Genomic DNA, 12,373 nt, shown 5'->3' with positions numbered 1-12,373 from the left:
CCACTTCAAAGAAGAGGGGTATATTGCTTTGCATTTGTCGGTCCGTCAGTCCGTAGACCTAATGGTTTCCGAGTGATAACTAAAGAACCCTTAGGCCTAGGAACTTCAAAACTTGGTATGGTGATTGGTCATGACCAGTAGATGACCCCTGTTGATTTTTGGGCCAAGGGTCAAAGGTTAAGGGTCACATTGGGCCTTGTAGGTTAAAAAACAGTTTCCGATCAATAACTAAAGAACGCTTAGGCCTAGTAACTTCAAACTTGGTATGGTGATGATTGGTCATGACCAGTAGGTGACCCCTATTGATTTTGGGGGTCAAGGGATCAATGTCATTTTGACCTTGTACTTAATGACGGTTTCTGACCAATAACTCAACAACTCAAGTTGACTTGGTTGATATTTTTATATTAAACTAAAAATGCTTTTGGTATACACATTTGAAGGTCTTATGTAACAACCTGGCTGTCATTAATGAGGCCTGCATGATTCACAAAATTTATGCATATATTATTTGGTAAGATTTTTAATAACTTAAATTGCTGCACACAACCTATGGGGTCACAATGATTATTATTACCTTGTTACCTTGTGACTAGTCATGAACAGTAGATACATTATGTACTTGATAACCCTTATTAATTGTTTGTTCACTGGGTCAGAAGTCATGCATAATAACCTGATCACATGACTAATTGGCTGCCGATAGGGGGCATACATGACAGTTTTACAAACAAATCTTGTTGGTTATAAACTCTTGATTTTTTTATAGGGGTTTACCCATTACTGCATAAATTGTATTCACAAATATTTTTTGTTTGCAATACAATTTTTTGGTTAGCTGTAATTTTTATGGGTGGGAAACAAAAAATATTTTGTATTTTAAGCTTTACTGTAAAATGAACAGAAGTAATTATTTGTACTTTATAAGCAAATGCGACAAGTAAATACTGTTACTTCAGTAAAGTAATTATAAGATTTATCAAAAGACATTTCCATTCCCTTTGCTTTTATATATTCTGCGGTTTAAACACAATAATAATAATGATTATTATGGTTAGTACTTTAAAGTAACTCCTTTATTACAGTTTTAATTCTCAACTTAAGAATTGTGTTTAGTCTCATTGCTGAACAGTCTGTATTTATGTGAATGTTGTATTATTTGTTTTCTGTATATTAGGTACGGCAGTACCGAAACGAAATTTTTCACTCAAGCAATATGGAGTTAGAGGAGAGCAAAGCTAATTGTTATATTGATGACATGATAGCTGTTCTACAAGATGGTAAAGAACTTTTACATCAACAAGATGCACAACGAGCTGTCGGGAAACTCCAAGATGTAAGTGTACATAATAAATTATAAGTTTGAAATCTTTAAAGAGATAAATTATCATAACTTGAATTAAGCACATTTTACTAAATTTACAGAGTTAAATAGAAAAAAGTGTTCCAAGTGGATAATTCATTTTAGTCAAATTGAAGTAACAACTGCCTTAAGTTAACTTATATTGATGAAATCAAATGAAATACCTACAAATACAAAAATACGGATCTATACTTGTTAGTAACAGGTAAGAAAAACAAATGGTGAAGAAAATAGGTAATTATGACAATCAATTGACTATACCACACGTCCTGCCTTAAAGGCAGATTTTTGAAGCCCTCAGAAAAAGTATGAGAATTAAAATAAAAAACATTTGTGGTAATTTTGAAATAAAAATGTTGCTATATGATATAGCTACATTTTATCTCTGAAAGAAAATTGAACATTTCTTTTTATCAGCTAAAGCAAAAAGACTTTTGTTATCACTTACTGAATGCTCTGAAGAAATTTTGAAACAAAATCAAAGATGAAATGACAAAAAATGCGGGAATTTACCGAAAATGCTGCAACTAAAGATGAATATGAGGAGGCTTAAAAATAAAGTTATTGAACTTGAAAGGCAGTTGGCAAAAGAAAGAGAGGGACAACTTGAGGCTGGGAAAGAACAGAAAAGAAAGTTTACTGAACTTGCGGCAGTTATAACAGAGCAAAAACAGGTAAAAAATGTTTTCCTTTTGTGTGTTTCAAGTTGATATACCAGAACATGTATTCCAATACAACCACGTCCGTCCGTCTGTGCGTCCCCACTTCATTCGTGTCCGGACTGTAACTTTGTCATACATTGAGGGATTTTAAAAGAACTTGGCAAAATGTCTACCACATCTAGACGATGTATTGTGTCTAAGAACCACGTCCCTACCTCAAAGGTCAAGGTCACACTACCATTTTGAAGTACACTTTATCACAATTAGAGTTTTTAGGTACACACATTCATGTATGGGCTGTAACTTTGTCATGCATTGGAGGATATGAGGCAACAAAGACCCATTCCCCTACCTTCAAGGTCAAGGTCACACTAATAGTTTGAAGGTACTCGTTTTTTGAGAAGAGTTTGAAGATACACATTTATGTCCGGACTGTACCTTGTCATGCATAAAAGGATTTTAAAATAACTTGGCACAAATGTCTACCACATCAAGACAATGTGTCGCGGCTAAGGCTCATGTCCGTCTGTCTGTGTGTCCCCACTTACACAACAATCATGTCCAGACTGTAACTTATTCATGCATTGAGGAATTTTGAAATAATTTGGCACAGATATTTATCTCAAAACAACATTTTGTTGTGTCCAGGAACTTGGTCCCTTCTTCAAAAGTCAAGGGCACACTATTTTGAAGCATCATGCTATCACAATTAGAGATTACATGTACAATAATACAAAGAACAATATTCAACAATTAGTTACTTTCATTCTCTTTTCTTTTCATAATACCTGCATGCTTAAGAAACCTTTTTGGGGCATTTGTCACTTTGGTGACAGCTCTTATTTCTGTCATATTTTTTTTTCAATTTTAATGAAAAAAATAGGTTATTGTTTTAAGAAAAATCTCACAAAGAGTGGAAAAAAGTCAAGCTACTCTTTATTGAAATTTTGTACATTGACTTAAACAGAAGTAAACTATATAAATTAAGCAAAAAGTAGGTAATGTGCCCTTTATATAGGCAAACAAGTCTAATTTTGTAGCAGATAACTCAATAACAAGGATGGTGGCCCACATTTTTATAACCCCCACAAAAGAAGGGGGTATATAGCAGTCAGCTTGTCGGTCGGTCTGTCTGTCTGTCTGTCGGTCCACATAATGGTTTCTGGATGATTACGAGAGTTTGGAATAAGGTATTGTACTCAAACTTGGTGTATAGCAAGCTTATATGCAGACCGGTCACCCAGGCTGGTATTGCATTTGGATCCCTGGGGTCAAGATCACCATGACTAAAAATAGAAAAATGGTTTCCGGACATAAACTAGAGTTGTGAATCGAATAATTTAATCATCTTTGGTGTAAAGCATCTTATATGAAGATCCCGGTTGGCATTGCATTTCGACCCCCTGGGGTCGAGGTCAAGGTCATCGTTACTAAATATAGAAAAATGGTTTCCAGACAATAACTAGAGTTAGGAATGAGATATTATAATCAAACTCATCTTCAGTGATGGTTCCAATTTTGCTTTATCATAGCCTAACAACATGCCAAGTTTTAGGAAATTCTATTGAACAGTTATGATTTTGCCTATATATGTATAAAACTCCTAAAGCGTCTTTAAAGATAACCTTGATCTGTAACTGAGCTGACTATCTACAATTCCTTTTAACAACATATGGGCCAAAACAACAAAAAAGATTTTGAACAACCTTTACAGAAGTGATCCTCTTGTTGTCCTCCCTAAAAGTAAAATTACTCATGCCCCTTTGAAATCAATGGCCTATCCTTAGGCTACATGGCTAAAGTGATACATATTTAATATGGCTTTGTCTAAGTTATGAAAATCATGAACATGGGTCAAATAGAGCCATGCCTTAGTTTCATGTTTATAATTTTTTCTTTAAATAGGAAAATGACTTGACTGAGGGCCTATAAATTATGCCTCTATAATGTTAAACCTTCTAGAAATGGTCACTTTACAAAACGGTCTCTTAAGACAAGGCATGATAAAAAAGGAAAATTTTATATCTGTCATCTTTCCCACACGGTGGGGAAGTTTTTTCAACTTCATTTATAAAAATGTTTAATAATTATAACACTGTGATCATCTCATTAAATGTTCAAATAAAAAATAACTTTCTGATATTTATTGACAAAACAGCTTTGATCCATTACCTACATGATTGACATTTTCTCAAATTTTCAAGCTATTGTACTACGTTACTTTTCCTTGTCCTCGGCACATAAAATCTAATTTGTGTAAATGTTTTCTGTGGTGATTTTCAATTCAAAGAAACAAGCTACATCTAACTGTAAATATTAATTTAATTGCTGATTATAAAAGTTCAAGGTCAATTCAATGCAGTGAAAATATCAACGGTGAAGCATATACACCATCTCAGTTAAGGACAGGGTGTTGCATTGTTCTATCAATTATATTGGATAATACATGTCTCGCCTATAATTAACTTCATTTTCATATGCTAAAAACTGTTTGGGAAATACAGTTCTTCACACATTTATATATTTTGTTATGATTGTTGACACTTGTCAAATCACGAGGCAGCTTTCACTAAAAACACAAACAATTGACAGGTAGGAGCACTTTTAGAATATGTCTGCAGTAAAATCTGTGTTTTACCATTTAAAAGTGGTTGTTTGATGAAAAGATTAAAATCAAATAGCTGACTAATTAGCCGGTCGCCTATCGCGTCGAGCAAACGTCGCTTTAAAATACATTAAAGATATATAGAAAATGATTGGGGGGGGGGGGTGTTTACAGTGGTCGGTTCACTCGGTTGAGACAAAATTTGCTTAATACTCGTGGCCACATGGGCAAGTTTAACCCATTACTTCATGAGCATTTTGTGAAAATTGAAAAATGGCTGTTTTCATTGAAAAGTCTCCCGTTACAAGTTCAAATTGCTATAATACTATAAAAACTGCTTCAACACTAATCGAACTTGGCACAAATGGTGACTGGACCATTGCCCTTGTAACAATATGCTCAGGCTTAAATTTTCTGTAACCATGGCAACGAGGGGACATCTCAAAATTGCCAAAAATCACTATTTTGCGTTGATTTTTTTCCATCAAAATTGATTTCAAAGTGCTGCAACTTCTCAATGGATTGAGAAAGAGTCAAATGCTTTTCAGCGTTGGTTACACGTTACCTTATGATCAATCTGGCGTCATTTATAGCCTCTCACAAGTCCAAAATTTTCTTTGCGATGAGGGGGACTCTGTCCCCTTCAAACCCCCCAAACAGAAGGGGGACATCCCCCTTCTGGCAACCCCCTGATGTATCTTTTGGTTGGGGGGCCGCGCCGAAAAAGAGGTCACTTTTTTAGTAACATTTCTCAAACAAAAACAAGTGTTGGGGGCCTAAATAAGGCATTTTTTTCACCATTTGAGACAACAAAAGGGTGGGGGGTAAAAAAGGCGTTAAAAGGCGTGTATATAACGTAATGGGTTAAAGACTGTATTTTGGCTGATCAAGCTCAAATGCAAGTTTTCATAACTTTAATTTTTCAAATGTAGCAACTAAAGACATGACTGCAAATAAGAAATCTAAAATAAAAAAGGGGTGTATCAATGGGGTAAAGGTAGCATAAATAAGTATGGACTATAGACTGTTTTTTAGCACACCTATCACAATGTGACATCATTGTGAGCTGTTTTGATGGCCTTTTGTCCGGCATCCGTCTGTAAACTTTTCCATTTCATCATAAACTGCTACGCCAAATTTTTTTATTGTCCCTCAATTCCAATACCGAGTTGAACTCATTTGTTAAAGTTTGTATGATTGCACCAAAAATGTTGAAATGAACAATTATTTGCTTTTGCAATGAAATTGATTTTCATTGAAGGAAATTTGATTTAGATGTTTTTGAGATATATTGGGACACTGGAAAATGGACTTACTTAAATTACCAATATTACTGTAAACAATAGACATTTTAGAAAATTACTGAATAAAACACATTTATTTGTATTATATTTTATGTTGCAGGAGATAAAAAGACTCAAGATAGAAGACTCTCCTCAACAAAAACAGTTAGAGTATGAAAAGGCTAAATCAGGTATGTTATATAGAATATGAAAAGGCCAGATCAGGTATGTTATATTGAATATGAAAAGGCTAAATCATGCATGTTATATATAATATGAAAAGGCTCAATAAGGGATGATATATAGAATATAAAAAGGGAATACTGGTATTACAATGTATATAGAATATGAAAAGGCTAATTCTGGTATGTTATAAAGAATAGGAAAAGGCGAAATCTGGTATGTTTATTAAATATGAAAAAGATTGAATCAGGTAGGTAGTATTTAAAATGAAAATACTAAATCTGGTAAGGTATAAAGAACATTAAAAGGCACAATCAGGTATGTTATATAGAATATTAAAGGGCGAAATCAGATATGTTATATAGAATATGAAAAGGCTAAATAAGGCATGTTATATAGAATATGAAACGTTAAATTAGGTATGTTATTTATAGAATGGAAGGGCTAAATCAGGTTTGTTATATAAAATATGAAAACGCAAAATCTGGTATGTTCTATAGAATATGAAAGGTTAAATTAGGTATGTCATATATAGAATGAAGGGGACAATAAAATTTTAATCAGAAAAGGCTAGATATCAGGTATGTAAAGGCTAAATCAGGTATGCTTCATATAATAAGGTTAAAAAAGGTGAATTTTGCCCTAATTGTGATAATTTTATCATATATTTTTGTATTTAATTTATACTTTTACAAAACAACACTTACTACAAAATCATCATTTCAATGTCAGGGAACTCTCATGTGTGTGTGGGAATCTTGTTATGTTAAGATAATATGTGAGTATTGCTGATTTTAATGGCTGCTCAACAAATTTCAGGTTGTCGTACTCATTTGATAGAACATTATCGCAGTGACGTACTTAAAGTATCAGCAATACCTTTACAACCAGATGAGGAAAATTATAATTTCAGTGACGTTTATATTAGACCCACTATAACAAGCAAGATAGAAAAGAATAGAGGGGAGTCTGAAGAAAAAGAAATAAAGACCATGTCAGAGATTTTCAAAAAGAATGGGGAACCACAGAAGTTTATTTATGTTGTTGGAGATGCAGGGTCTGGTAAGAGTAGTTTCTGTAAATATTTGATCAACTGTTGGTGTATGGCACACAGTGATGGACACAATGAAGATGATGAGTTTGAAGGAGTCAAGGAAATGAAGAAATTTGATTCCATGTTTTATATTTCTCTTAGACATAACATAAAAAAGCAAAGTATCCAAGAAATGCTTGAAATGCGATATGATAAGATAAAAATTTTAAGTAAACTTCTGGAAAATGATTCTGAAAAGATAATTATTTTGCTTGATGGTTTAGATGAATGGTCTTTTGCCTGTGAGACTAGGAATGAGTTCCAGGCAGGTCTTCCGGAACGTGACTTTACAAAGAAATACACAATTGTTACTACCTCACGGCCATGGAAAATTCACAGTTTGAGAGTAAGTAATAGAGAGATTCATCAATTATTGACATTAAAAGGGTTTGATAAAACACATGAAAAAGAAATGATTAAGAAAACAATAACAGCAATGAACGAATCATTAGATCCTTATGAGTGTGAAAAAAAGCTTGAGATACCGTCTGTGGTTGGCCTGAAACAGGTACCAATTATGCTGCAGCAATTGGTTTGTCTATGGTGTGATGGTAAACTCAATAAAACGTCAAGGTGTGCTATTTATACTGGTATGTTAGAACTTTATTTCACCTGGAATATCAATAAAACTTTAGGAAATAATACAGAATGTATGGAAAGTTCTCAGAATGTTGAACTCCCTCAGTATTTAACAGATGTAGAGAAATGTAGATCAAATAGTCATCTTATATATGGTGTGTCACGCTTGGCTTATGAGACATTGTTCAACTACCCGAAGGATAAGTCCTTAACATTTGACAAATATGTGTTTGATGATTTGAAAAGATCACAAGAAGTGCGAGAAACATGTCTGAAACTGGGAATTTTGACAGAAAATAAATGTCCTTCTTTTTCTGTATCCAAACCTAAAAGCTCTGTGTTCTCTTTCATGCACAAATCAATGCAAGAATTTCTGGCTGCAGTGAATATCGGTATCAATTTCAGTGCAAAAATTGGTATGTCAGATAGTACAGGAAATGTTGAATTAGCCAAGAAATTTATTAATGAGGTTTTTCAGAAATGTTCAACAGTAAATGACATATTAGAGCAGTCAAATGTCATCATTATGCTATCTGGTCTTGAACCTAGATTAGCAACACATGTTTCAAAATGCATATATGATACTGTGTCAGAAGACTCTCGTGTTCAGGAATACAGGAGAACACTAAGTAGTGACTTTTTTAATGAAATTAGTAGGGATCATCGTTGTATTACTGATATTCAAAAGCTTATGTTTGAGTCAATGGAAGAATTCAATGCAGCATGTAGTATAGGAAGTAATACTGTGTTTTATATAGGAGATTTGGTCATTGGTAGACAGGGTCAGTATTGTGATAATGTTTGTTCAGGTATTGATCAGCATCAAATTGTTCCTGACTCTGTTCTGTCTATAAAGGTAGATAAAATCAACACAGAAAATGTTAAATTTACAAAATATTTACCAATGTTTCATCATCTTGAAAACATTAAAATAACATATGATGATGATTCACAAAGGTTATTTAGTACACAAAGTAATGAACCATTCATTCAAAAGATGATGATGATTGATGAGGTAAACAATTGTGTTTCTGAGACAATTAAAGTAAATACTTCAACATTAAAGTCTCTGTCTTTTGATGTCTCTAACACTGACAAGCATTACCCAGTGTGTAAAACAGTTGTTAGTTACCTACCTAGTATGATCAATCTTGTAGCAATAAGTATGAGTGGTATAACACTGAGTCATGATGATACTACTACATTTTGTAATTTTCTTGAGACAACCAGTCATCTTGAACAAATATATCTTTTTAATGTTGAATGTGAGTGTAGGAAGCAGCATGATGTTAACTTATCAAAACATCAACAACTTCAGTACCTTTATTTGTATGATAATGTTAGAGTGATAGATGCTGATATTACAAATCTTGAAATATTTAAATTTGGTAAAGTGATTTATAGTAATTATGAGAAAATATTTGATATTATTAGAAAATCTTACAAATTAAAAGAACTTGAATTGTATGGAGATTTTGACAATAAATCTCAATTATATCATACCAACATAACAAAGAGAATAGTCACAGTATTACCATTGTTACACAATCTCAGTAGGCTTGAGTTAGAGTATTGTAGGTTAACTGACAATATAATACAGTTACCTTTAGAGATGAAGAGTTTAAAGAACATTAATCTGGCTTGTGTAGTTATGAGTTTGACAACATGTCAGAAGTTTGTTGATAGTCTTCCTAGTATTCCTCATACTGTAGATGTGATTGTATCAGACTGTTATATAACAGGAGATGGTGAGGAGGTTAATGATCATAGGTTAACATCGACATTACAAAGAGAAGGGAAGGGAAATGATGCTAAACAGTATGTTAAAGATAGAGATCAGTTATTTCATGTTAAATATGATGATGATAATTGGTTTATATTTTCAACAAAAAAGTGATAAAAGTGTCCATTTAGTATACATGAAGTTAACATATAGTGTTAAAACTAAATTATTGCGTGTTAAAAGAGATGATAACTTGGATTTTCATTTTCAACAAAAAAAAAATGATCTGAATTTTTAACATAGTGAGAGAGAATACGTGCAGTTAACATAGTGCTGGATCTAAATTATTTCATGATAAAAGACATAATTATTAAAATAAACATTATCAGCAAAAAGGTTCTAAAGTTACATATTGATGTTAAATAATGAATGTAATACAATATGATAAATAGCAATCATCAAAAACAGTTCAATAAATATCAATTTCTGATCATTGTAGTAAAATTGAAATTGATTAAAGTAATATTCAAATGTGTATTTAAATAAATAAGTGAAAGAATTGCAGTGAAATATAAAGAAAATATAGGTAACTGATCGCTTTCGTCCGGCGTCCGTCCGGCGTCCGTCTGTCTGTCGTCTTGCGTCCGTCCGTAAACTTTTGCTTTAAATGACATCTCCTCATAAACCACTGAGCCAATTTCATCCAAACTTCATAGGAATGTTCCTTTGGTGGTCACCTTAAAAATTGTTCAAAGAATTTAATTCCATGCTGAACTCTGGTTGCCATGGCAACCGAAAGAAAAATCTTTAAATATCTTCTTTTAAACAACCCTAAGAGCTAGAGCTTAGATATTTGGCATGAAACATCTTCTAGTGCATGTCTACCAAGTTTGTTAAAAAAAAGCCCTGGGGTCAAAATTGGCCCCGCCCCAGGGGGTCATTGATTTTCCCTATATGCATATAGTAAAAACTTAAAAAATCTTCTTTTAAAGAACTGTGAGAGCTAGATCTAAGATATTTGGCATGAAACATCTTCTAGTGAGTGTCTACCAAGTTTGTTAAAAAAAAAGCCCTGGGATCAAAATTGGCCCCGCCCGGGGGGGGGGTCATTGATTTTCCCTATATGCATATAGTAAAAACTTAAAAAATCTTCTTTTAAAGAACTGTAAGGCCTAGAGCTAGAACATCTTCTAGTGAATGTCTACCAAGTTTGTTAAAAAAAGCCCTGGGGTCAAAATTGGCCCCGCCCTAGGGGGTCATTGATTTTCCCTATATGCTTATAGTAAAAACTTAAAAAATCTTCTTTTAAAGAACCTAAAGAGCTAGAGCTAAGAGATTTAGCATTCAACATCTTCTAATGAGTGTCTACCAAGTTTGTTCAAATAAAAGCCCTGAGATCAAAATTGGCCCTGCCCAAGGGGTCATAGATTTTCCCTATATGCATATAGTAAAAACTTAAAAAATCTTCTTTAAAAGAACCAAAAGAGCTAGAGCTAAGATGTTTGGCATGAAACATCTTCTAGTGAGTGTCTACCAAGTTTGTTCAAATAAAAGCCTTGGGGTCAAAATTGGCCCCGTCCCGGGGGGTCATTGATTTTCCCTATATGCATGCATATAGTTAAAACTTAAAAAATCTTCTTTTAAAGAACTGTAAGAGCTAGAGCTTAGATATTTGGCATGGAACATCTTCTAGTGAATGTCTACCAAGTTTATTCAAATAAAAGCCACTGAGTCAAAATTCATTGATTTTTCCTATATGCATATAGTAAGAACTTAAAAAATCTTCTTTTAAAGAACCCAAAGAGCTAGAGCTAAGATATTTAGCATGAAACATCTTCTTATGGGTGTCTATCAAGTTTGTTCAAATAAACAAATAAAGGCCCTTGGGTAAAAATTGGCCCGAGGGGGGGTCTATATACAGGTGAGCGACCTCAGGGCCATCATGGCTCTCTTGTTTAAAGATCAGGGTTAGTTTGTGAAAAATATAATTTGAAAAAGTAATAGGTTCTTTGAATTATAAATACATAAATAGATAAATAGATTAGCAAGTAAATAAATTAATGAATAAGTAAATATAATAAGTAATTTGAATGGAAATATCATAAAACAGAAATTTAATGTACAAGGTCAGAAAAAGTAAAAGATAAATATAACATTCAAATACCAGTTATATTATATAATATATGATAGGATAAGGGAATGGTATATGTAATTACCAGTTATATGAGAAATATGTCAAGAGAATGGTATATATCAATACCAGTTATATGATATATAGGACAAGGGAATGGTATATATGAATACCAGTTATATGATATATAAGACAAGGGAATGGTATATATAAATACCAGTTATATGATATATAGGACAAGGGAATGGTATATATGAATACCAGTTATATGATATATAAGACAAGGGAATGGTATATATCAATACCAGTTATATGATATATAGGACAAGGGAATGGTATATATTAATACCAGTTATATGATATAAAGGACAAGGGAATGGTATATATGAATACCAATTATATGACATTAAGGACAATGGAATGGTATATATAAATACCAGTTATATGATATATAGGACAAGTGTTTGGTATATAAAAATACCATATATGTATATTATATGTTAAATATGCAAAGGAAATGGTATATACCAATACCAGTTATATAAGATGTAAAGGAAAATGGTATGGTATAAATGAATACCAGTTATATGTTATATAAAGCAAAGGAATGTTATATGTAAATTCCTGTTATACAATATTTAGACAATGGAATTATTTATATTAACACCAGTTATATGATATATAGGACAAGGGAATGGTATATATAAATACCTGTTAGATGATATATAGGACAATGGAATGGTATATATAA

At 32.7% G+C, this 12,373-nt stretch overlaps 1 protein-coding gene across 1 annotated transcript; it reads left to right on the top strand.

Annotated features, from left to right (window-relative positions):
• The first annotated feature begins 1,868 nt into the window (after positions 1–1,868).
• On the top strand, positions 1,869–11,619 carry LOC132728247 (uncharacterized). The gene is made up of 3 exons (XM_060713855.1): positions 1,869–2,037; positions 6,035–6,104; positions 6,916–11,619. The coding sequence occupies exons 1-3, from the start codon at positions 1,882–1,884 to the stop codon at positions 9,663–9,665; spliced, it is 2,976 nt and encodes a 991-aa protein (XP_060569838.1). The 5' UTR covers positions 1,869–1,881; the 3' UTR covers positions 9,666–11,619.
• Positions 11,620–12,373: the final 754 nt, after the last annotated feature.

The sequence above is a fragment of the Ruditapes philippinarum genome, unplaced genomic scaffold (genome assembly GCF_026571515.1).
Source record: "Ruditapes philippinarum isolate M1 unplaced genomic scaffold, ASM2657151v2 ctg6561_1_1_1_1, whole genome shotgun sequence".
Lineage (NCBI taxonomy): Eukaryota > Metazoa > Mollusca > Bivalvia > Venerida > Veneridae > Ruditapes > Ruditapes philippinarum.
Note: the sequence above shows the minus strand (reverse complement) of the source record. Positions and strands in the feature narration are given on the sequence as shown.